Source organism: Podarcis vaucheri, assembly GCF_965113315.1.
Source record: "Podarcis vaucheri genome assembly, chromosome: 6".
Lineage (NCBI taxonomy): Eukaryota > Metazoa > Chordata > Lepidosauria > Squamata > Lacertidae > Podarcis > Podarcis vaucheri.
In genome coordinates, this window is record NC_138764.1 from 102,536,545 (window position 1) to 102,563,173 (window position 26,629).

Below are 26,629 nucleotides of genomic sequence, written 5' to 3' on the forward strand. Positions count from 1 at the left end.
TAAAAAGAGGGGCAAGGGGAGGAACCCGTTGCAAAAGGGGGAAGAAAGAACCCGAGCTACGAAGCAAAGAAGGGGTCGCAGCACCTTCACCGCCGCTCCATCCGCCCAGCCACCAAGGATGAACTAAAGCGCAAAGCAGGCTGCGCGCACACCGGCAAGAGGAACCTGCAACTTTCGCGTCCTGCCCAGAGAACCCACCTGAGGCCAGCTCTCCGAAGAAGCGTCTCCATGAACTTTGGCAGTTCTTTGCGCAGGTAACACCTTCACTTTTCCCTCTCTCTGTGTCTCATTTGCCTCCTTTTCCACGCCGGCTGCTGTGCAATCCTTTGTCCTCCCCGAAAACCTTCTTTCTTTCTCCACCCATTGATTTATTTCTTTTCATACCCACCACCTCAGCCTCAGTTTCGCCACTGGCAACCAGGGAACGCTCTTTAATCTGGCGGCGTTTGCCCGCTTTGCGTTCAGCAGGGCTCCGATTCAGCACACCCACACACTTAGTTGAGAGTAAGTCCCACTGAAACTCAGCGGGGCTTGCTTCTGAGTAGGTGCGTGTGAGACTGCACCGCGAAAAGCATCAACTACGAAAAGTAGAAGCAATTAAATGATATATATAGATGAGTCTCTATTCTCCACTTACCTCCATTCCTTAGCAATGGATTTCTGAACTCTGCCTGTTTATTATATCTATTCCACTTCGAAGCACGCATCAGTTTCAACTCAGGGGGAGCCAGCAAAGAAAATCTTGCCAGTGCGTTAAGATCAGTCTTGTTGCCATGCATTCCTAACTTTCAGCCGAAAGGAAAGGAGATAAAATTATTTCGGTTTTTTTGTTAAAGAATGTGCATTTTTTTATATACCACAAAAGTTCCTTTCCGGTTCGCTTGTTTGCTACAAGTGATTTCTTTGAACCGTGGGCATATTTGATTGGGGTTTCCTCTATTGCTGGAGAAAATCTGTGTGCATTTCTTGTGATTTTTGCCAGGAGAAATAAATAGTGGGCACAATCCAGACAGAAGTAAGAACTCGAATCAGTTTGATTTCGGGCACACGCCTGCTGAAGTCAATGGGACTTTTAACAGCACAGTTCTGCTCAGAAGTAAGTCCCGTAAAATTCAGTGGGGCTTACGGCTTGGTAACTGGGGTTTGATTGGCAGCCTAAAGTACTTATGACTGCAGTCCTGTGCGCACTTAACTATCATAGAATCATAGAACTGTAGAGTTGGGAGGGACCCCAAGGCCATCTAGTCCAACCCTCTGCAGGAATCTCAACTAGATCATACATGACAGATGACCATCCAACCTCTGCTTAAAAACCTCCAAGGAAGGAGAGTCCATCACCTTTCAAGGGAGTCTGTTCCCTGGAGGAACAGCTCTTTCTGTCAGACAGTTCTTCCTGACGTTTAGTCGGAATCTCCTTTGTTGTAACTCGAAGCCATTGTTTTGGTCCTAGCCTCTGGGGGTAAGCTCCATTGAACTAAATGGGGTTTACTTCTGAGGAGACACATCCAAGACCGCAGCTTACCTCTCCCTTTTCTCTAGCTCTGCTATTGTTTCCCAGTCCACTGGATTTGACAGAGCAGCCTCAAGGCTGATTGTCTAGAAGCCGTTTAAAAGAGTGAGAACAAAGGATGCTTTAGTTACAGGTAGTTAGTTAGCCGTGTTGGTCTGCCGTAGTCACAGTGGCGTAGCGTGGGTTGTCAGCACCCGGGGCAAGGCAAGTAATTTGCGCCCCCTAACCCGTGGATTTGCGCCCCCTAACCCGTGGATTTGCGCCCCCTAACCCTAACCCCCAGATGTTGCACCCGGTGCGGCCGGCCCCCCTGCACCCCCCACGCTACGCCACTGCATAGTCGAAACAAAATTAAAAAAAAAAATTCCTTCCAGTAGCACCTTAGAGACCAACTAAGTTTGTTATTGGTATGAGCTTTCGTGTGCATGCACACTTCTTCGGATACACGGAAAGAGAAGCTACCAGACCTTTATATATAGTGAGAGGGTGGGGAGGGGTATTACTCAGAAGGGTGGTGGGAATGGGTGATGCTTTGTGCACCAACATTGCACTGGGAAGTTCTCTTGCACAATTCCTATTGGAATGAAGAGGAATTTTGCCCTAAGTGTGGTCCAGTCTTTGCCAACCTCGTGCTCTCCACAGTGGCGTAGCGTGGGGGGTGCAGGGGGGCCAGCCGCACCGGGCGCAACATCTGAGGGTTAGGGTTAGGGGGCGCAAATCCACGGGTTAGGGGGCGCAAATTACTTGCCTTGCCCCGGGTGCTGACAACCCACGCTACGCCACTGGCTCTCCAGATGTTTGGGACTACGATGCCACTCAACTGGCACCAGGGTGTGGAAGACTGGGGATCAGAGGCACACCTTGGCTCCCTTGCCCTCTTGGCAAGCAGTTGTATCAGCGCTGCCTTGGCAACCTGCACTGGCACCTCCACCACCCCTTGCTCCTTTGACAATCTCCAGCTCTCCCCATCTTCCTTCCTTTGTGCTGCCCTCTAGGCCTGCTCCTTTAGTGGGGGCCAAGCTAGCCAACCCCTTGGTACACCTGGGGATCCATTAGAAAGAGGGATGGGGTAGAAACAAAAGGGGAGATAAAAGGGTGTGAGTGTGTGTTTCTGTTATATATTTTTTGGGGTGTGCTCCTTGAACCATTTCGGGACACCTTCAAAACAACTCATGGCAGATTCTTCAAACATAGCAACAAGCAGGCAATGACGAGAGATGGATCGTACCTATGCATAGCTGTCAACTTTCCCCTTTTCTTGCGAGGAATCCTATTCGGAATAAGGGCATTTCCCTTTAAAAAAGGGAAATGTTGACAGCTATGATTCATATTGTGCCCCCATTTGCCACAGAGGCAAACCAAACCGGGTTAATTCCAAGAGGGCGAGGATGTAATCTGCTTTCTTCACTGATTTGCAATTTTTTGCTGCTCCTTCATAACACTGTTTCTGTAATAAGAGCCATCTGGGGCCAGAATCCATTGGGAGGGGGACTTTGGTAATCTTTGGTAGTATGGCACCCTGAGCAAGCCCAAAATCTGGCGCCCCCAAATTGATCTTCGCAATGATGGAGCGTCTCAATTTTGCAACCCCTTGGCTCGGCGCCTTCTGCAAGGGAGCTGTCTGCACCGCCCTAAATCCAGTGCTGATTGGGACATTCTCCTGCACAAGGCGAACTTCCTGGAGACTACTCTCCTCCCCCCTGTGAATCAGAGGGCTTAAAAAAATCCCTAGGGAGCAAAGCTATCTGTCCCCCACATCGTCACCTCCCACCTCTAGAAAGGGTATTCATAGAAGGTCCATTTCTCATTTCTCATTTTCGTCACTAGTTATATATTCAGTACTGTATCCCTAGCTACACATACAAAGAGAAATTATCACCAAATGAACCATCAGCAATGGAGATTCCGACTTCAGAAAACTGTCTTTGCCCTGGCAGACCACTTGTGATCTTTACTTAAATTTCATCTGTATATACCGTATTTTTCGCTCTATAACACGCACCCGGCCATAACACACACATAGTTTTTAGAGGAGGAAAAGAAGAAGAAAAAATATTCTAAACGAAACAGTGGATGTATGATTTTTGTGGTTCATGCTGTGGCCACAGACATGTGATCTGACAGTGAGTTTGGGGTAGCCCAATGCAAAAATCCTGAGGATCCATGTGGATCCATGCTTTGTAATCACGTTTTTGCACCACTGCGGCCCCAGGCAACAGTGGGTGCGTGATTTTTTTGGTGCAAGCTGTAGCCATGGACATGCTATGTGATCTGATGGTGAATTTGGGGTGACCCAGTGCAAAAATCCTGAGGATCTATGTGGATCCGTGCTTTGTAACCAGGCTCTCTGTCCCTCTCTTCTCCCCACTCAGTGGCTCTTCTCCCGCTTTGCTGTTTCAAAGCGAGCCAAGCGAGCCACGGAGGAGGGAAGGAAGGGGAACCATGGATCCTCTGCTCACGACTGCAGCAGATCCCCCCCGCCACCCATAGGCATTCCCTCCATAACACGCACAGACATTTCCCCTTACTTTCTAGGAGGAAAAAAGTGAGTGTTATGGAGCAAAAAATACGGTATATATATATACCATTCCAAATGGACAGAACAATTCATGGAGGCTAAGTCTCCCATTAGCTAAGTTATCTAAGTGGAACCCCCATGTCCAAAAAGCAGTGTACCCCTGCCCAAGGGACACAACAGTGGTGGGAGACCCCCCCCCCCGGCAGCGTGTGACTGGAGAAGATGAGCCTTTGGTCGAATCCAGTTGGGCTCTTCCCATGTTTGCTGTGAGTCGTGCTGTGTATTTCCATAAAGAAAAGTCTCTTGAAAACCAGGGCTCCGCGGTCACACCCTTTACCAAACACCCAAAACAATAATTTTCTCTGCAACATCAAATCCATTTTTTTTACACCACAGTCACAAAAAGCCAAGGCAAATAAAACAATATAGCATAACCAGTGGGCAATAAAGATCACATCTAGAAGGCCAGACATGGAAACCCTAATAAATCGGGGCAGTTTCTTCCCCCTCCCATTTTAGGCTGCTGAAATACCACGCGGAATTGTAGAATTGGAAGGGACCCCGGCGGTCATCTAGTCCAGGGGTCAGCAAACTTTTTCAGCAGGGGGCCAGTCCACTGTCCCTCAGACCTTGTGGAGGGCCAGACTATATTTTGAAAAAAAATATATGAATGAATTCCTATGCCCCACAAAAATAACCCAGAGGTGCATTTTAAATAAAAGCACACATTCTACTCATGTAAAAACACCAGGCAGGCCCCACAAATAACCCAGAGATGCATTTTAAATGAAAGGACACATTCTACTCATGTAAAAACATGCTGATTCCTGGACCGTCCACGGGCCGGATTTAGAAGGCGATTGGGCTGGATCCGGCCCCTGGGCCTTAGTTTGCCTACCATGATCTAGTTCAATTCCCTGCAATACAGGAATCTCAACTAGATCATACAAGACAAATGACCATCCAACCTCTGTTTAGAAAAGTCTGCCACTTCCAAGGTGGTCCGTTCCACTGTCGAACAACCCTTATTGCCGTAAAGTCCAACATGGATGCTGAGTCAATAAGCAGGCTTTCGCCATCTTCCAGTGTCTTCCAGATGTTTTGGACTTCATCTTCTGTCAGCTCCACTTGCCAGACTGTATTTACAGGGAGGCGCGTAAGCCCCTACAGTCCAAAGACAACTGGAAAGCTTTCCCCATTTCCTTCCTCCTTGCAGAGAAATATTTGAGGTCAATTTGGGAGAGCCAAAATGGCTCCAGGATTGTTCTTCTGTACTATTTCAGACACGTGGTTTATATACTTATGTATGTATTTGCCTACATTTATGAACATTTATTATATATATTATATATTTAAGACCTTATAAATCCTATAACACAACCAAAGCATCTGGTTGATGAAGTCTGGCATATACAATTGTCGGAATATGGAAGACTCTGCAATGTTTTTATTGCCTTTCATTACCACTTTGCTTTAGTTTTTTTTTTCTGGACAGAGTTCTCAAATGTTTTCAATAAAAGCAGGGGAGTTATTACTCCGTTTTCACTGGGGGGTGGGAAATTCTCAAGCGTTTCCCCAAAGCACCATTTCCATTGTGAACAAATTGCATTTCCTGTCCCCCACCCCCAGATTCAATATGTTATTTTTACTTGAGAAAAGTGCTCTTCTGACCACTTTAAAAAGCCATAATAATAAAAAAGCGGTAAACACCAGTGAACTTTATGAAATCTCTTACGGCGATGCCTTCAACCTTTCCCTGCAATGTGGTCTTTTTTCCTTTTATTAAAAAAGGGTGTTTATTTTACGCTGTGTTGTGGGTGCTCTCTGTAGTGCTGCAGATACATTAATCCACACACAAACACACTTGTCCGTTTTCCTTTCCCAGCTTGACACCAGAGGTAACATTGACAAAACTCAGCCATGAGGCATCTTCCACTTTGGGGTTTTCTCAAACCCAAGCTGCATTTGCAGAAATTAAAATGTGGGGGGAAAGTTTAGCAGTTCAGCATCTGCCAATATTCATGCAGCAAAATTGGGGGCATACCTGTTGAGACACCGCCTTTACACAGCCGTGTAAAAGCTCAGTGTAAAATTAGGGCTTTCTCAAATGTTAGGGCTTTTTTTTTGTTTTGAGTGTGGTTTTCCTGAGCTGCTTCTGTTTTCTTTTCTTTTTAAAAAAGCAGTTGTGAGCAGGGCCGGATTTCGGTTTGATGAGGCCCTAAGCTACTGAAGGTAATAGGGGCCTTTATATATCCAGCTGTCCTTTGTCAACAACAAATTGTCACTGTTTTCTGTGTTGAATATATGCTGTATGGTAATTTATGGACCTAATAGGTATCTAAAGCCATTTGCACATAACAAATAGGAGCCTACACAATACAAAACACTGTTGCTGTATGTAGGTTTTATTTTTTATCTTATGTTTTGGAAATGTACATCCAGGTTTGTTTACCCTTTAAATTTTTGGGGGGCCCCCAAGAGAGTGGGGCCCTAAGCTATAGCTTGTCTAGCTTATACGTAAATCTGGCACTGGTGGGAAGGGGTTCTGGACTGGAACAGGAGTGCATTGTGCAGAATATAACCTTTCCCCTTCTGCACCTCTTTCCAGTCCAAATCCCACCCCAAGACATGTCTTATACTAGGGGTCAGCAAACCTTTTCAGCAGGGGGCCGGTCCACTGTCCCTCAGACTTCGTGGGGGGCCGGACTATATCTTGAAGGAAAAAAAAATGAACGAATTCCTATGCCCCACAAATAACCCAGAGATGCATTTTAAATAAAAGGACACATTCTACTCATGTAAAAGCACGCTGATTCCTGGAACATCCGTGGACTGGATTGAGAAGGTGATTGGGCCGGATCCGGCCCCCGGGCCTTAGTTTGCCTACCCATGTCTTATACTGACTCAGACCATTGGTCCATCTGCTCATAATTGTCCACTAAGGGCTCCTCCAAATCAATATTCCCCAACCTTTTCCCGACCGTTGTCCCCTTCCAACCTTGTTTCCTTCCTGTGGGGCAGCGTAGCCAAGAGGGGCAACTGCCCCCCATAAGTAAAAGTAAATACGAATGAATACAAATATGAGGTTCTGCCCCCTAACAAAAACCCTGGCGACGTCCATGCCCCCCTCCATCCTAGCATTAGAAAGATGACTGTTTAAATGTTTTGTTTGTAAATCGAACATGTTTTATTTATAATTTTTTATAATTTATACAAAATACAATTACATAAAGTGATAGGAGCATAATGAAATATTGTTGAAGCAGAAAAACATAGACTCATAGGAAACTCGGCTAAAACACCCAATATCAGAGGGGTAGACTATGTCTAGTCTTCAGTGAGTATTCTCTCCCCCCCCCTTTAATCTTATTAAATGTTTTTAACATATAATGCAGTAAAAACCAAAGTGGTCTAAAGAGAAATAACACAAAACAAGACAGAAAAAGAAAGAAAAAGAGTTGAGAAGAAAAGAGAGAGAAAAAGAACTGAAATAAAATAAGAATAACATATACTGTATTGTTCTGTGTATAAGATGCCCCCATGTATAAGGCGCCCCCCATTCTTGGGGACTCCAATTTAAGAAAATGGGGGAAAAGATATTCGTGTATAAGACAAGCCCCGATTTTGAACATTATTTTAGAGTTAAAAAAACACCATAGACTTATACATGGAAAAGTATGGTAATTTTGTGTTTTATTATGAATAATATATCTATAGCCTCCTGTTGTCCCTATATCTTAATCTTCAATCCACATGCAGAGACGGGAATCCCCCCCCCCAGCTTTCACTGGGGAGCTACCCCCTTCCTCAGTCTCACCCTCTGAGGAAGACCACTGACCAGGTCTCGGTGTTTCGATTTCTGGGAATGGAGTTGAGAGACGACCTAACCTGGGGAGAGAACAGCAAAGACCTGGTGAAGAGAGCACAGCAGAGGTTATATTTTCTGAGAATCCTCCGGAAAAACAATCTCTCAAAGGACCTGTTGATGGCATTTTACCATTGTACTGTGGAGAGTGTATAAACTTATGGTCTGTGTGTGTGGTTTGGGAGCTGCACGGCCAGGGAGAAAACAATGCTATCCAGGGTTGTAAAGACTTGCAGAGAGAATTATTGGGTGCACTCTTCCCACCTTGGATCAAATCTATGCTGCCAGGTGCCATAAGAAAGCGGCAGAGATAGCGCAGGATAGTGCGCACCCCGGAAATGATCTCTTTCAGCTTCTGCCTTCTGGAAGAAGGTATAGGGTTATAAAGGCCAGGACTAGCCGCCTGAAAAACAGTTTCTACGCTAATGCAATTCTGGTTCTAAACGCAGCATAAGGGGTCTGTAGTATAGTGTGTTTTAAAATGGGGTTTTAGAGTTTTTAGGGGTTTCTGAATGTTTTATGTAGTTTTTATGTAGTTTTTATGTAGTTTTTATGTAGTTTTATGTAGTTTTGTAGTAGTTTTATGTAGTTTTGTAGTAGTTTTATGTAGTTTTGTAGTAGTTTTATGTAGTTTTCAATTTCATTGTTCCGCAAGGGACAATGACAATAAAGATATCGTATCGTATCTGATCAGTCTCCCACACAGGGTTTCCTTTTCTATCCAACACCAGTGAGCATTCGTTCTGATTTGTTTGCAGGAACAATGGCAATGAGCATGCATCCTAATTTTCTTGCATGGTGTTTATACGTTTTCCAGTTAAGGATTCCTTCACCCCACAATTTGCAGTGTGGTTCCTCATCACCTTCCTAATTATAATAAATAATAATAAATTTTTATTTATACCCCGCCCTTCCCGGTTCAGAAAACCGGGCTCAGGGCGGCTAACAACAAATTTAAAACACTTAATTGATGCAACAAAAAACAGTATAAAACGTGAATAACGATAAATTCAGAATACAAAAATCAATTTAGGGGGGAAATCCATCCAATAAACATTCGATGATCACCAGGGCTAGCTGGCTAAATTAGTCCTATTTGGGCCAGCGAGGAGACCAGGGGAGAAATAGCTGTGGGATCCCAGAGCGGGGAATCTTCATAAAAAGGGGAGGGAAGGAAGGGGAATAAAAGATCGGGCTAAGTTCAAATTGAAAGCCAGGCAGAATAGTTCTGTCTTACAGGCCCTGCGGAAGGAGGTTAAATCCTTCAGGGCCCTGGTCTCATGGGACAGAATTCCACTAGGTCGGAGCCATCACTGAGAAGGCCCTGGCCCTGGCGGAGGATAGTCTGACTTCCTTAGATAAACTAACTTAAAAAGTTAGTTGTTTTTTTTTTTAATGGTGGTAGGATGACAGAGCTCTTTAACCTACTTTAACAGTGCAACCCCGGATTTCTGGTATATATTTAATTCCGCCTGCAAAATACTAGCAGCCTGGAGGCAACCGTAATTTCAGCAGCTCTCCAGGGTTTCTGACAAGGGTCTCTTCTTGCACTACCTGGGCATCCCAGTGATTGAGTCTAGGACCTTCTGATCTAAAATAATAATAATAATAATAATAATAATAATAATAATAATTTATTATTTATACCCCGCCCATCTGGCTGGGCTTCCCCAGCCACTCTGGGTGGCTTCCAAAAAAATATTAAAATACTGTAATACATCAAACATTAAAAGCTTCCCTAAACAGGGCTGCCTTCAGATGTCTTCTAAAAGTCTGGTAGTTGTTGTTCTCTTTGACATCTGGTGGGAGGGCGTTCCACAGGGCGGGTGCCACCACCGAGAAGGCCCTCTGCCCGGTTCCCTGTAACTTGGCTTCTCGCAGTGAGGGAACCGCCAGAAGGCCCTTGGAGCTGGACCTCAATGTCCAGGCAGAATGATGGCGATGGAGACGCTCCTTCAGGTATACTGGAGCGAAGCCGTTTAGGGCTTTAAAGGTCAGCACCAACACTTTGAATTGTGATCGGAAACGTACTGTGAGCCAATGTAGGTCTTTCAGACCGGTGTTATGTGGTCTTGGCGGCTGCTCCCAGTCACCAGTCTAGCTGCCGCGTTCTGGATTAGATGTAGTTTCTGGGTCACTTTCAAAGGTAATGAGCAATGGTCCTTCCTTTCTCCCAATAAATATTTGCTCCTAAGGAGTGCCATTGCAATAAAAAATGTGATTGGTGCATGCAGTTCTACAACTGTTGTGCAATCGAGTGCCCTGGCCATTTCTCTGGCTTCTGCTGGGTCTGTGTCTTCTGACAATTCAGGTGTGGCTACAGAAGCCTGTTTTATGTTAGCACGTAAGGTAGGGCTGGAGAACCAGAGGTTGTTGGAATCCAACTCCCATCAGCTCCTGCCAGCCTGGCCAGTCATCAGGGATGAAGGGATTTGTTGTCTAGCAACATCTGGCAAGCCACAGGCTCTCCACCTCAGATGCAGGATGACCAGGTGCAAAGGAGGTAGGAATTTCAAATGCGGTGCAACACCTTACACTTGACAACCTACAGCTGCTTATTTGCCAACCCCCTCTTTTGTTGTATAGTCGTTTAGTCGTGTCTGACTCTTCGTGAGCCCATGGACCAGAGCACGCCAGGCACTCCTGTCTTCCACTGCCTCCCGCAGTTTGGTCAAACTCATGTTTGTAGCTTCGAGAACACTGTCCCACCATATCATCCTCCGTCGTCCCCTTCTCCTTGTGCCCTCCATCTTTCCCAACATCAGGGTTTTTTCCAGGGAGTCTTCTCTTCTCATGAGGTGGCCAAAGTATTGGAGCCTCAGCTTCAGGATCTGTCCTTCCAGTGAGCACTCAGGGCTGATTTCCTTAAGAATGGAGAGGTTTGATCTTCTTGCAGTCCATGGGACTCTCCAGAGTCTCCTCCAGCACCAGAATTCAAAAGCATCAATTCTTCGGCGATCAGCCTTCTTTATGGTCCAGCTCTCACTTCCATACATCACTACTGGGAAAACCATAGCTTTAACTATACAGAGCAATTTGATCTTCATCTGGTTAGCTGTCTGAATGTAAAATGGAGAAGAGAGATTGCGATCCAGAAGGGCCAACATTTTGTGGAAGGGATTCGAGTGCATAACAGAACTTTAGGATGGTGGATGAAAAAGCTCTGTCTCCCTAGCGTAAAAAAAATCCACTTAAACAAACATCTTGTTTTATTTGTGGCTTGGAAAGTGACAGGGAAATGCAAGGAGTGTGGAATGAATGAGCCATTTATGGGAAGACGTATAAACTGCTCCACCATCAAAGCAGGATGAATGCTCATTCCTATATAATCATTCCTGAAACAAATAGGAACAGATGCTCAGTAAACGTTGTACATCATACAAACGCTGTGTAAGCTTTGTAAAAGCAAATCTGGGTGAATAAACTGCAACCCCAAAGAGTCTCATTCCTGGGCATTCACAGCCATTTCACACCCCATAAGCATATATGTGAAATTAAAATTTCGTTTTGCCCTGGTGTTCATCACTTCACATTTGTTTACCTTGAGTTGCATTTGCCATTTTATTGCCCATTCACTCAATTGAGAGGTCCTTTTGGAGTGCTTTGCAAACGCTTCCAGGTTTAAGGACCTGGAACTATTAAGCATCATAAGCAAACTTGGCTACCCCTCTGCTCTCCCTTAATGCAATATTATTTATAAACAAGTTAAAAAGCACAGTCCAAATATTGATCCTTGTGGGTGGGGAGACGCTACATCCCTGCATCAGAAGAACTGTCCATTTATTCCTACAGTGGTGAATTCCTGGACTGTGAATGCCCAGGAATGAGACCGTATAAGCTAAACAAGCTGTAGCTTAGGGCCCCAAGCTCCCCCCCCCAATATTTCACTATTAATATACTTCTTCTTCATTGTATTTCAGTTCAACAATTACTTTGATAAAATACATATTTTGTTACGTGCAAGTGGGTTTAGATACCTACTAGGTCCATAAATTACCACATATAGCATATAGGTAAACGTAAAGGGACCCCTGACCATTAGGTCCAGTCGTGGCCGACTCTGGGGTTGCGGCGCTCATCTCGCTTTATTGGCCGAGGGAGCCGACGTACAGCTTCCGGGTCATGTGGCCAGCATGACTAAGCCGCTTCTGGTGAACCAGAGCAGCGCATGGAAATGCCATTTACCTTCCCGCCGGAGCGGTACCTATTTATCTACTTGCACTTTGACGTGCTTTCGAACTGCTAGGTTGGCAGGAGCAGGGACTGAGCAACGGGAGCTCACCCCGTTGTGGGGATTCGAACCGCCGACCTTCTGATTGGCAAGCCCTAGGCTCTGTGGTTTAACTCACAGCACCACCCCATCCCTCCATATAGCATATATTCAACACAAAAAACAGTGGCAATTTGTTGTTGACAAAGAACAGCTGGACATGTAAAGGGCCCCATTACCTTCAGTAGCTTAGGGTCTCATCAAACCTAAATCCAGCCCTGCTCCTACTCCATGCTTCCTGATATGCAACCAATTCCTGATCCATAGGAACACCTGTTGTTGATGATGTTGGCATCCGTCTGTCTTGAGAGACAACAGAGTGCGCCTCCAGGGGTGAACTCGAACTGTTGTGTTAGCAGCACCGAAATGAACTCCCTGGGGCACAAGCCTGGGCAGTGTGGATAGAGGTCCTGAGCTGCCCAGACAACAAGACCCCCCTTTCGGGCCGACTAGTGTGGTCCAAAGGAAAGAGGAGCAATGCGTTTGGCACCAATTTGGCTGCAGGAGTTGCCAGAAAGAGGCATTCAAGTCTTAGGGACTCCACTCCAGATTTCTGTAGGATTTACCGTATTTTTTGTTCTATAGGACGCACATTTTCCCCTCCAAAAATTAAGGGGAAATGTGTGTGCGTCCTATAGAGCGAATGCAGGCTGCGCCGCTAAGCCCAAAGCCAGAACAGGAAGACGGAGCACTGCGGAGGGCTCCGTCTCGCTGCTCTAGCTTGGGGACGGCTGCGCGCAAACCTCTGCAGGGCAGCGGGGCGCTGCGCTCCAAAGGCTTCAGGGATCTTTGAGGCTGGCGGTGGAGGAAAGCAGCGCTTCCCTCCACCGCCAGCCCCACAAACTCTGGTGAATGTACCTTGAACGCACCTTGTTTTAGAGGGGGAGAACAAGAATTTTTTCCCCCCTGTTCTCCCCCTCCTATGGTCCGGTGCGTCCAATGGAAAATACGGTACTTCTTTGTCTGTTCTGCTCCTGAAAATGTTCAGCAAGGGAGTAGGTATGGATTTTAATTTGGGGTTTACACCCTAAGCCTTTCTCATGAATGGGTATAGCCACAAGGCAGCAGAGGTCTAGGACCAGAGTTTTCCTTCTCCTAGATGGGCTCCCTTTCCAGGTTGATGAGCCCATCTGCCTCTCACTTCCCTCTGCAGCCTTCTTGACCGCTGGACCCACGATTGCTCTCATCCACTCAATCTGCCGGAGCCTGTCTTCACATGTAGGGGAAACCCCTAACTCACCAAGGGTCTGAGACTTGTCGACTATCCTCACCTGGTTTAGCCAGCCAGTCACATATTGACATCTTTTGGGAGCTACAGGTGGAAGCCGAGTGCAGGATGGGGACCAAAGGTTCCAGGGAACCAGGCAGAGGGCCTTCTCGGTAGTGGCGCCCGCCCTGTGGAACACCCTCCCACCAGAATTCAAAGAGAACAACAACTACCAGACTTTTAGAAGACATCTGAAGGCAGCCCTGTTTAGGGAAGCTTTTAATGTTTAATAGGTTACTGTATTTTAGTGTTTTGTTGGAAGCCGCCCAGAGTGGCTGGGGAAGCCAAGCCAGATGGGCGGGGTATAAATAATAATTATTATTATTATTATTATTATTATTATTATTATTATTATTATTATTATTATTATTATTATTAACTACCCCTAACACCCATACACCTGTATAACACTATTCATGTTATGAAGTAAGAGGATAGAGAATTTTCTCTCTCCCTTGTTCATAACACTAGAACTCGTGGACGTCCTATGAAACTGAATGTTGGAGGATTTAGGACAGAAAACGGAAGTTCTTCTGTCCCCAGTGCATTGTTAAACTGTGGAACTCCCTCCCACTGGAGGCAGTGATGGCTACCAACTCAGATGGCTTTAAAAGAGGATTAGACAAAGAACAAAGGTATTAATGGCTACTAACTAGGATGGGTGCATGGTGTTCTGCATTCACGAGAGGCAGTTATGCTTTTGAATGGCTGCAAATGGCAGGAGAATGCTGTTGCTCTTGGGTCCTCCTTGGGGGCTTCTCGTAGGCATCTAGCAGCCTGTTGCAAAAACAGGATGCTGGAGTTACATGGGCAAACCAGTGAATTTTATTAGCTGATTGGGTTCTAGTATTATGGGAGAGAGAAACATAATAAGCCATGCATAATTATATCTTCTAACCAACGTCTCAGTGTACCTGGGAGTCTTAGAATCATAGAATCATAGAGTTGGAAGAGACCACAAGGGCCATTGAGTCCAACCCCCTGCCAAGCAGGAAAACCATCAGAGCACTCCTGACATATGGTTGTCAAGCCTCTGCTTAAAGACCTCCAAAGTAGGAGACTCCACCACACTCCTTGGCAGCAAATTCCACTGTCAAACAGCTCTTACTGTCAGGAAGTTCTTCCTAGTGTTTAGGTGGAATCTTCTTTCTTGTAGTTTGGATCCATTGCTCCGTGTCCGCTTCTCTGGAGCAGCAGAAAACAACCTTTCTCCCTCCTCTATATGACATCCTTTTATATATTTGAACATGGCTATCATATCACCCCTTAACCTCCTCTTCTCCAGGCTAAACATGCCCAGCTCCCTTAGCCGTTCCTCATAAGGCATCGTTTCCAGGCCTTTGACCATTTTGGTTGCCCTCCTCTGGACACGTTCCAGTTTGTCAGTGTCCTTCTTGAATTGTGGTGCCCAGAACTGGACACAGTACTCCAGGTGAGGTCTGACCAGAGCAGAATACAGTGGCACTATTACTTCCCTTGATCTAGATGCTATACTCCTATTGATGCAGCCCAGAATTGCATTGGCTTTTTTAGCTGCCGCGTCACACTGTTGGCTCATGTCATGTTTGTGGTCAACCAAGACTCCTAGATCCTTTTCACATGTACTGCTCTCAAGCCAGGAGTCAGCCCAACATGATGGGACTTACTTCTGAGTAAGTGTGCTTAGAATTGCATTGTCAGTCTCCCCCCCTCCCCGCCCCTTTTGGAAAACAACTAAAAAGCCCCCAATGCTTTGAGTCGCATCAGGGAAAAAGGTGGGGTATAAACAACAAACAAACAAACAAACACACACATAAAATAATACATACCTTGGTTTTCAAACGCCTTGGGAGTCAAATGTTTTGGCTCCCGAATGATCGAAAACCGGAAGTGATTGTTCCAGTTTTCGAATGTTCTTTGGAACCCGAACATCTGATGTGACTTCCAACAGCTTCTGATTGCAGCCAATCAGAAGCCACACCTTGGTTTCTGAATGTTTTGGAAGTTGAATGGACTTCTGGAATGGATTCCATTTGACTTCCGAGGTACTACTGTAATGCTTTAACCCATTTTGGCACCTTCCAGATTCTGTGGACTACATTTCCCATCAGGCTCTGAAAACATGCCTAATTGCTAATGATGATGGGATTTGTAGTCTATAATATCTGAAAAGCACTACGTTGGCTATATTTGCAATAATGATGATGATGATGATGATGATGAAATAATTGTCAGGAGTTCAGCCTACACTCGAGTAGGACCCTGGTAGAGACACATGCCCAACTAGAATGTTCCCTCCCTCCCTCGATCGTTTGGGAGCTTCAAAAGCTTTCTTCTGCCCGAACATCACAGCGACCAATGCCAACCGACACCGGCACACTTAGGGATTCGCAGAGTTTGCGCAACCTGCGCGTGACAGACCTCAGCAACTCAGCATTTTGGCTAATCTACTTTATTTACATATAAACACACAAGGAGCACTGCATCATGGCTCTCTCTCTCTTTGGCATCAGACAGCAAAGAGAGAAAGAATAAGGACAATAGTCTGCCTTCACAGAACACAGTAACACAAACATCCTGTCTCCGTCACTTCCCACTCTGTGGAATGAAAACATACACCGTCATGTGATAGACAACAATCCCATGACTGCAACCATGGAGCAGGAATTCTAACAATAATAATATGCTTCCCATCTGAGTAAGCTTTAGCCTTTTATAGAGTAGAGTGTGCTTCCACCTTCCTCCTTATGCCCACCCCAAGAGAGAGGTGGTGGAACAGCCTCCCTTTGAGGTTTAAAGACACCTGGACGTATCTGAATGAGGTTTCCACTAACAGCAGCAGCACTGACTCTGCAGAGCTGCCTGGCACATTACGGCAGGGCTGAGGGACCCGTTGCTGGACTCCCACCACCCTCAGCCAGACTCATAGAAGCACAGAATCATAGCACTGTAAGAGTTGGAAGAGACCCCGAGGGTCATCTAGTCCAACCCCCTGCAATGCAGGAATCTCAACTAAAGCGTCTGTTAGGGGATGATGGGAGTTGTAGTCCAGCAACATCAGGAGGGGCACAGATTCCCCGTCCCTGGACTAAGACAATGCTGGGGTTATCAAGAGTGGAACAAATGTCATCATTGGCAATGAGGCGAGGAGAATGCCTGAATTTACAGCACACACAAACACACACCCGGAGTTTGCTTGCAGGCAAGTTTGCAGTTGCATGCAAAAGTCGCTTTTGTTCTGTCTGTCGGCGTGTGTTACACACACACACACACACACACACACACACACACACACATATATATATACAAGCCTGTCTTCTCTAAGCGCATTTTATCTTTAATTGCACCATTGTCTCTATCGTTATTTGCGCATCCAAACTGGCCCTTGGCACACCGTTCGAGAGCTGCCTCTGCGCTCCGCAACCCAGCAGCAGCAAAATGAGAAATTTAATTCTCTCCCCTCCTGCTTTAATAAGAGCCTTTAAATCATCCCGAGAGAAATCGATAGAAGCAAGCTGATTCAGAGGAATGGCAGGGATGATATAAGAACCTATCAAGCCACACATCCCTCACTGCTGGCTGTCTGTTTGTGGACTGGCAAGTGAGCGGAGCATTCTGCACCAAAAACAACCGGTGGGAAATTGGTTTAGTTATGCAATGCATCTGCCCCCACCAAACCTTAGCCAAAAAGGCTGCCAGAGCAGTTGATGAAACATCTGTGGTAAGACAGTCTCTCCTCCTTCCTTGCCCGCACTCCAGCAGAGTCTGTTCCACTGTCAAACAGCTTTTATTGTCAGAGGACCCATGTACCTATGGGACCTCCTCTCCTGGTATGCCCCGCAGAGGACCTTAAGGTCCGCAAATGACAACATTTTGGAAGTCCCAGGTCGCAAGGTGTTTAGATTGGTCTCAACTAGGGCCAGGGCCTTTTCAGTACTGGCCCCGACTTGGTGGAACGCTCTGTCACAAGAGACCAGGGCCCTGCAGGACTTGACATCTTTCCGCAAGGCCTGCAAGACAGAGCTGTTCCACCTGGGCTTTGGTTTGGACTCAGTCTGATCCTTATGTTTCCCTCCCCTTGTGATTTTTAAATTACTTTTTAAAGGCTGCATTTTAAATTGCATTTTAACCTGTATTTTAAATTGGTCCCCCCCCATTATGTTTTTACTGTAATTTTACTGGTGTTAGCTGCCCTGAGCCCAGCTCTGGCTGGGGAGGGCGGGGTATAAATAAAATTTATTATTTTTATTATTATAAAGTTCTTCCTGATGCTTGGTCTGAATCTCCTTTATTGTAACTTGAATCCATTGATTCGGGTTCTAGCCTCTGGAGCAGGAGAAAACAAGCTTGTTCCATCTTCCTTGTGATAGCCTTTGAGATATCCGAAGCGGAACGGACTCCCTCAGAAAGTGGCAAACTCTTCTCCATTGGAAGTTTTTTCAGCAAAGGTTGGGAGATTCTTTAGCTGTGATTCCTGCATTGGGGACGCAAGCCAGCAGAGATAAGAACTCTTCGCAACAGAAGCGCAGAGAGAGGCTGTGTAAAGCATATTTAAGGCATTTTATTCAGCATCGGGACAAGGAAAAACATGTCTGCTCCCCTTCGTGTCCAAGCAAACAGCATAAGCAAAAGTTATACACGCAACGGAAGTTCCCAGCAAGCCGTGCTGGAATGTAAACAGACACCTGACATACAACAACTCCACATATCTGTTAAGGTGGAACGGAATATCGTAACACCAATGTCCTCTTTTTTTGTTTTAACCTTAGTTTTTAATGCAATACAAGCGTCACTCAAATCCTGCCAAAATGTTTAGTTGTTTACAGTGTTAGAATCATAGAATCATAGAGTTGGAATAGACCACAAGGGCCATCGAGTTCAACCCCCTGCCAAGCAGGAAACACCATTCTCTTAAATAAAATTTTCCATTCCTTCTTAAAGTTTCTATCTTCCTGGTTTCTGATTTTCCAGGTCAATTTTGCCATTTCGGCATAGTTCATCATCTTCATCAGTCATTTGTCTCTGGTCGGGACATTATCTTCTTTCCATCATTGGGCCAGTAGTATCTGCGCTGCTTTTGTCATGTACATAAATAATTGTGTCTGCTCCTTTGGTATCTCTGCGTCTAAGATTCCTAGTAAAAAAGGCTTCTGGTTTTTTAACAAACGTTATTTTAAACATTTTTTTCAACTCATTATATATAATTTCCCAGAACGCTTTTGTTGTCTTGCACGTCCACCACATGTGTTCGAATGTGCCTTCCTTCTCCCTACATTTCCAACATATGTCTAATGCAGTTATGTCTAAAGCATCTTTGCTAGCTTTATAGGTGTTAAATACCACCGGCACATCAATTTCATATAGTGCTCCTTCAACGCACAGCATGCTGTGAATTTAAGTCCACCAATATCCTCTCTTTTGTAGAGGTGAAATTTTATTATTTTATTTTTCTTTAGCCTTGGAAAGAATTATCTCCTTTAACTCCCTTTCCCCCCTCAAGCTGCACTTGGCTCTGCAGTCATTCTGGGAGGCTCTATTAATTAATGCTCTTAAGGCAATTTGCGATCAGCAGATGAAAGGTGCCAAAAGATCGCAAAGTATTGTAATCAGATAGTGAATCATGCCTCTGAGCCACCGGCAGCTCGGTGGAATTTATGTTCTGCTAACGTCGATAATTCGACATATGATAATGCATATCATTCAAATTACAGCTTAATTTAGCACAAATGAATATGGGAGGATTAGCATATTTCTCCATCAGCCCCAATTAAAGGACATTAAGGAGAAAGTCAGCTGGAGCAGAGAGGAGAGAGCAAGCGTAAAAGATCCCCAGGGATTCAGAACAGGGACCCCTCTGGGGCTTAGCAGCTGGGGAGCGACAAAGGAAGAGTGTTTGCCTGAAAGTTTTTTGGTACTTTTTTTTGGGGGGGGGGGTTCATTTCCAGTGGAAGCAAATCCCACTGCCAAAGCTCGCAGCCCGGTGACAATATGGAAGTGGGAATAGGTGAGATATTCCGATCCCATCATCCGCCTGCAAAGACCTGGGCGAAAAGGCGCATCTTGACCTGATCTTGAAAAGTATGCAAATATGAGGCCAGATGCACCCTGGGACATTCCACCCCGCGACGGGGTGAGCTCCCATTGCTCGGTCCCTGCTCCTGCCAACCTAGCAGTTCGAAAGCACGTCAAAGTGCAAGTAGATAAATAGGTACCGCTCTGGCGGGAAGGTAAATGGCGTTTCCGTGCGCTGCTCTGGTTCGCCAGAAGAAGAAGAAGAAGAAGAGTTTGGATTTGATATCCCGCCTTTCACTCCCCTTCAGGAGTCTCAAAGCGGCTAACAATCTCCTTTCCCTTCCTCCCCCACAACAAACACTCTGTGAGGTGAGTGGGGCTGAGAGACTTCACAGAAGTGTGACTGGCCCAAGGTCACCCAGCAGATGCATGTGGAGGAGCGGAGACGCGGCTTAGTCATGCTGGCCACATGACCTGAAGCTTGGCCAGTAAAGCAAGATGAGCGCTGCAACCCCAGAGTCATCCGCAACTGGACCTAATGGTCAGGGGTCCCTTTACCTTTACTTATAGGTTGGAATACACACATGCACACACAAAGTGTATTTTCAGTTGGAACTTGCTGGAATTCAGTTCCAGCTCCTCTCAGGTGGGAGCCATAGCTAAAACGAGAGAGATGTTCATGGTGAGTTCTGGCACCTCTTTTTCTAGAAAAATAGCACATATATCCTCTTAATACTGACTGAGATAACTGCCTCTCCTGGTTTTTGTACAGCCAGTTGTGGATGGCAAATAGCTGCCTTCTTAATGGGCCATTAGGCTGCTCTGCCTGAGGCCATGTTGGAAGGTGCCTTAAATCAAGAGGCCATTGCACAGGGAATGCCAGAGCAGCCTCCTGACTTGGGGAGGAAGGAGCAACGGAAAGGGCACTTGCATGCGCCTGCTGCTTTGTGCAAAGAAATGGCGACTGAGACTGCTTAAACCTTCCCATTCTTTCCTTTATTTATTTCCTTCCTTCCATTCATGAGTCATTTTCCATTATGCATCTCAAAGTAATCTCACAATGGGAAACATCAGCAAGATATAATTTCATGTGTAAAAATAATTGAATGAAGGCCTTTTGCTTTTTGGATTGAGGAGCTCGGTGGAGCTTATTCAGACTCCAAATTCTTGACCAAAGGCCGATTGTAGTTTCTCTGAGGGTGCCAGAGATTTCCCCTGGAGATCCTCACAGCTGTCCATGGAGGCGCAGGTCAATTCTGTGTCCAGGGCAGTTGTGTACCAGCTCCATCTGGTGCGCAGGCTGAGACCCTACCTGCCTGCGGACTGTCTCGCCAGAGTGGTGCATGCTCTGGTTATTTCCCACTTGGACTACTGCAATGCGCTCTACGTGGGGCTACCTTTGAAGGTGACATGGAAACTACAACTAATCCAGAATGCGGCAGCTAGACTGGGGACTGGGAGCGGCTGCCGAGACCACATAACACTGGTCTTGAAAGGCCTACACTGCCTCCCAGTACGTTTCTGAGCATAATTCAAAGTGTTGGTGCTGACCTTTAAAGCCCTAAACGGCCTCGGTCCAGTATATCTGAAGGAGCGTCTCCACCCCAATTGTTCTGCCTGGACACTGAGGTCCACTGCCGAGGGCCTTCTGATGGTTCCCTCACTGCAAGAAGCCAAGTTACAGGGAACCAGGCAGAGGGCCTTCTCGGTAGTGGCACCCGCCCTGTGGAACGCCCTCCTACCAGATGTCAAAGAGAAGAACAACTACCAGACTTTTAGAAGACATCTGAAGGCAGCCCTGTTTAGGGAAGCTTTTAATGTTTAACAGACCACTGTACAGTGGTACCTCGGGTTAAGTACTTAATTCATTCCGGAGGTCCGTTCTCAACCTGAAACTGTTCTTAACCTGAAGCACCACTTTAGCTAATGCTGTTGCCACGCCACCGGAGCACGATTTCTGTTATCATCCTGAAGCAAAGTTCTTAACCTGAAGCACTATTTCTGGGTTAGCAGAGTCTGTAACCTGAAGCGTATGTAACCTGAAGTGTATGTAACCTGAGGTACCACTGTATTTTAATACTCTGTTGGAAGCCGCCCAGAGTAGCTGGGGAAACCCAGCCAGATGGGCGGGGTATAAATAATAAATTCTATTCTATTCTATTCTATTCTGCATGCAAAGCTGATTCCACCCTCCTGTCCCTCCCTCCCCAAAAGGCATGAAGCTCTCAACAGTGCTGGTATTTCAGAGAATTACTCCTCCCCTGGAAAGTCATTCTGCCATTCACTCACCTCTCTTCCCAATTCCTTCAGGTGCCTGCTTTCAAGAATGGAGTGGCAGCTTCTGGCATTTGCCATTTGCCTCAGTTTGGCTACCTCGAATTCGGCAGACTGTTCCGCTCAGTGCTCCGCATGTGCTCTTCACAGCCAGGATGTGGAGAAGCTGGTCAGCCCCTTGGTAAGTCGCAGCCTGGTCATCCACCTGAATCCTAATCCGATCTGGGATGCTGTTTATGCAAGCAAAACATACATGCAAGCATAATTTTGTTGGTAACCTATCTTGGTCTCAGACCTGTGGGAATGTTCCGGGTGGCAGGAGAGGATATATTGTTTATTAATACCTTTCCTAACTTGCACTAGCAAGTTCCTTTACTTAGCAGAGTGCATTCCCCTTTACACAGCAGAAAACTAGTTGCAAACTCGTGTGAGTTTCTTAAGACAATACGCAATTCCATCTGGCTTGTCCAGATTGAAATGTGTTCTGATATTTTCCTGGTAAGACCCCTTGAATCTCTCCTAAAAGAATAAAGACACCACAGTCTTATTCATAAGCAAGAAAAAGAAAGTTTACTCATGGTCAGGCAGAGCGCAGTGTGATCTCTGAAGGCAGGCTTTAGGCTTAAAGTTTCAAACATATACTTAGAGTGTTAAAATCGAAATGTGGAAATATGGAAATAACGACAAGAGGCAGGATTGAGATTTGGAGTTATGCTTCAAGGTCCAGACTAAGGGAAGTCCCAAAAATTAATAATTACAATTTGGAAGATAATTCGATCTTTTTTATTTTAGATTTTTTATTTTTGTTGGATTATGATTTGATATGTTAATTGGATTTTTTTTATTGGAAAATTAATAAAAAATTTTTAACAGAAAATAAAATTTCAAACATATGCATACAGGTTTACTCCATAAGAGAGATTTACCTAGTGACTGGAAGCTAGCAATCCAGCAGTTCACAGGACGCAAGGAAGATGGAAAAGAAGGGAGTGGCAGCATGCCTGGTCCTTTTGTGACCTGGTCTGGAAAGGTCACGCCCACCCACTAGTCACATGCAAGAGGAAGGATGCTCCAGCCCAGGAGGAACAGGAAGTTTCGACTGGCTGGACCAAACATTCCCTTGCATGTCCACTCTAGGAAAACAAGGAATGTTGTACTTGACTGCTCCCAGTGGATTACATCCACGAGACCCACCTCTCCTGTGTCTATTGAGAGGATACCTACATTTAACATCAGCTGATCCATCCCCCGGCCAATCACCTTCCAAGACCCCACTGTTCCATCATCCCTCATCCAACCATAGTCCTTCAAGGACTCCAAGCATTGTTACTGCATGTGCAGAGCTCTCCTCGTACCTTATCTGGAGTTGTTTTTGTGGGAATGTTCTGGGGTGCAGGAGAGGATATATTGACTAATTATATCCTTATCCAACTTGTGCTAACAAGTTCCCAAAATATCAGCAGAGTTTATAGACATTCCCCTTTAAGTTCGCAACGGTAACGTGTGCACAGGTTCGCTAGAACCTCTATAATAATTACTCTGGTAATTTCCCCTTTTGTTCCTTCTTAAAATACAAGACACAACACAGTCTTTATAAAAGTATAAAAGAGTTTACTCACGATCTGTTCACAATATGATCCCAGACGGCAGACAGGCTTAAAAAGGTTACATACATTTAGAATCTATCTTGTAGCAAGATAGTCCTTATCTCCTCTCTTGGCTGAGAGCCAAGAGGGCATCTTTAGATGCTTCCTCATCGAAGGAAAATGGCAGAGAGAGAGAGATGGCTGCCTGCCCTGTGCTTTTGTCATTACCTGCACAGGTGAGGCCACACCCACCTCTGGTCACATGCGGAGGAAGTCCGTCCCCAGGAAGTTTACCTGCTTGCTGGACAGACATCCCTCCCCATGTTCTAACATGTACACTCTAGGAATGTTGTCATTGACTGCTCCTGTGTTTACATCCCACAGTTTTTCGCTCTAACATTCAGCTGTTAGATTCCTCCTAAACTGGTTCTTACCAGTTTTATGACCGAACCTCCCTTTTGCGTACGCAATGCTGGCACTCACTGATAATGGGTTTTAGAGAATTTCTGTCTCCGGGCCACGGAGGGAATGTTTACCAGGTTGCCCCTTTTGTTGGTGTCTTACAGATATGCTCCCTGGAGTGCCAAGGCTCCTTGCTGTCCAGTGCTGAGTGGGAGAAGTGTAAGAAAGCTCTGTCCTTCCTCGCCCCTTTCCTGATTGAGGGGGAGCCCGACAGACCATCCCAGGGGGATGAAGAGGAGGAGACCGAACAGGAAGGTGACCCTAGACCCAGGGAGGTGTACAGTGGGCCGGCCAAGCGTTATGGAGGCTTCATGAAAAAGCTGGACAAGAACAAGATATTTTCTCTCCTCCGCGAGAACGCCCTTGCCAAGGGGAACGTGGCAAAGAAGTACGGTGGATTCTTCCGGAAGGTGGGGGAGAGGGCAGCCTCTGAGGTGGGCGCTGAGGAGGAATACCCGGCGGCTCTGGAGACCGGGGACCTGGCCTACAATGGGGAAGAGTCGGATGCGGGGTTGCTCAAGGATGAGATGAAACGCTACGGGGGTTTCCTCCGCAAGTACCCCAAGCGAGGTTCCGACACGGCGGCCGGCGAGGAAGGCAGGCAAGAGCTGGGGGACCTGCGCAAGCGCTACGGGGGCTTCATGCGCAGGATCCGACCCAAGCTGAAGTGGGACAATCAGAAGCGCTACGGAGGGTTCCTGCGGCGCCAGTTCAAGGTGACCACCAGGTCGGAGGAAGAGCCCAATGCCTACTCAGAGGAGGCCTATGACCTATAGAAGCCGCTTTGGGCAGACACCCAAGGCGTTCTCCGGCCATGACGCCCCCAAATATGGACTGTGTGGGTCACTCCAACCGCTCACCCCAGTGCTCAGCCAAGTAGTGCAAGGACCATCGGCAGGCCTGATAGAGAAGGAATGAATCAACATCATGGGGTACCTTAGCATAGATTTTGAGGTGGAGGGAAGCCAGGGTTTGGGGGTTCAGGGCCTGAGATGCAGCTTTCTGGTGCTGTCCTCAATCTCTAGAAAGAGGGGTGCATGTATGGCGATACCATCTGCTTCCAGCCTCTAAAGAGATTTGTTCTCATCTGTCATTAATTTTTTGTTTCCCTGTCTGCCAAAAAACGAATCCAGCCTGGCTAACAAATCTAATTAGCCGGTACAATAACAAAACCACATCAATGAAGCGCACCAAAAGTGCACACCTAAGCCTGTTTGCTTGGAAGTAAAATCCCTCTGAATTCCTAGCCAGCGCGCTTAGAAGTGCAGCCTGTAAACAAATTTAGACGGTGAAAACAGCAGCAATCAAAGCTCATTGAAGAGTAATAGCTTGGAAACACCTGCTGGTACAAAGCAATCACAGTCCAAACCTCAGCTGGATAAAGCGGCCTTCCCCAACCTCCTGATGTTTCGGACGACAGCTCCCATCAGCCGCAACCTGTATGGCTGTGCAGTCTGAAACTGATGGGATTTGTAGTCCAAAAACAGCTGTAAAGCAACTGGTTGGTGAAAGGTCAAATGGAAATAGCAAGACTTTTTAACAACTTTAAATAGTGTCACATCCATCCTACAAAAAGCAGTATTCAGAATAGCGCTTTGCACGGCCCACTAAGGAAGACAATAACATAATAATGTTCACAATAGGAATCCTAGAATCACAGATTTGGAAGGGACCCCAGGGGTCATCTAGTCCAACCCCCTGCAATGCAGGAATATGCAGCTGTCCCATACGGGGGTCGAAGCTGCAACCTTGCCATTATCAGCACCATGCTCTAACCAACTGAGCTATCAACTGCACATTTATTCAAAATCAAAACTATTTAATTAATTCAACAAGATGGATGAACTTGATCCAGTGATGACAGCTTTTCAAAGCCAACAGAGTGATAGATAACTCAGTCGGTAGAGCATGAGACTCTTAATCTCAGGGTGGTGGATTCGAGTCCTACTTTGTGCAAAAATATTCCTGTGTTGTTGGTGGCTGGACAACGTGAGCCCCCGGTCCCTTCCAACTCTAGGATTTTATGATAGTCATTTGCACCTCCAGTGCCCAGCTGCCACCCCTTGCCTCTCAGATAATCCTAGTGCCCCTCAGGGGGTGATCTTGCCCACTTTGTGAACCTCTGGAGCAGGCGAATGGGTTTGCTCTAAGCATGATAAAATCTGGCTGCTGCCCTCTCTCTTTACACTGTGCATATATGATTTACTTTAAGTGTTCCCTTTAAAATGTCAAGTGTGAAATGTGACAAGGAGGTGTTTCAAAACACGCGCATCGTACAGGCACACACGTTCCCAGGGTCGCGACTGGCAAGCCAGAGTCAGTTGGCTTTGTAGTGTTTGAAATCACCCTCTGTGGACCGGCTTTGCAAGGAATCTGTCATGCAGGACCTTTAGGACTCGAGAGGACAGTGGGGCAAAAAAAAAACACCAACCCAAACTAAAACAGAGAAAAGGGTGTGTGCCCCGTGGGAACCGATGTTTGTATCATGCCAGCTTCAAATTAAGTGAAAACCTTTGTGTCGCCAAGCTGAGCCAGATGTGGTGTGATAGATTCGTTTGCACCCTGGAAGTCTGCATTTTTATTTCTTCTGCTCGTGCAGTTTCCTAAGTGCTACCCCAAACACCCATTTCCCAGAGCCAATTAAAGCATGTGGCTCACAGATCACACAATAATTTCTCCGTCTTTCGCATGATGTAGGCAGGGGTCAGCAAACTTTTTCAGCAGCGGGCCAGCCCACTGTCCAGCAGACCTTGCGGGGGGCCGGACTATATTTTGAAAAATAAAATAAATGAAGGAATTCCTATGCCCCACAAATAACCCAGAGATGCATTTTAAATAAAAGCACACATTCTACTCGTGTAAAAACACCAGGCAGGCCCCACCAAT

At 46.1% G+C, this 26,629-nt stretch overlaps 1 protein-coding gene and 1 long non-coding RNA gene across 2 annotated transcripts in view; both read left to right on the plus strand.

Moving 5' to 3' along the window:
• On the plus strand, positions 1 to 26,158 carry PDYN (prodynorphin). Its single transcript, XM_082226477.1, has 3 exons — positions 1 to 254; positions 21,732 to 21,876; positions 23,848 to 26,158. The coding sequence occupies exons 1-3, from the start codon at positions 229 to 231 to the stop codon at positions 24,517 to 24,519; spliced, it is 843 nt and encodes a 280-aa protein (XP_082082603.1). The 5' UTR covers positions 1 to 228; the 3' UTR covers positions 24,520 to 26,158.
• LOC309534407 overlaps positions 1 to 26,629 on the plus strand; it is a 200,081-nt gene that overhangs the window by 164,567 nt on the left and 8,885 nt on the right. The window lies entirely within an intron of this gene.

Excerpts from the sequence above, each read along its gene's own strand:
- PDYN (XM_082226477.1), top strand. The coding sequence starts at position 229 with ATGAACTTTGGCAGTTCTTTGCGCAG. Across the intron at positions 255-21,731 it reads TTTGGCAGTTCTTTGCGCAG|GTGCCTGCTTTCAAGAATGG; the intron begins GTAACACCTTCA and ends CAATTCCTTCAG. Across the intron at positions 21,877-23,847 it reads AGAAGCTGGTCAGCCCCTTG|ATATGCTCCCTGGAGTGCCA; the intron begins GTAAGTCGCAGC and ends GGTGTCTTACAG.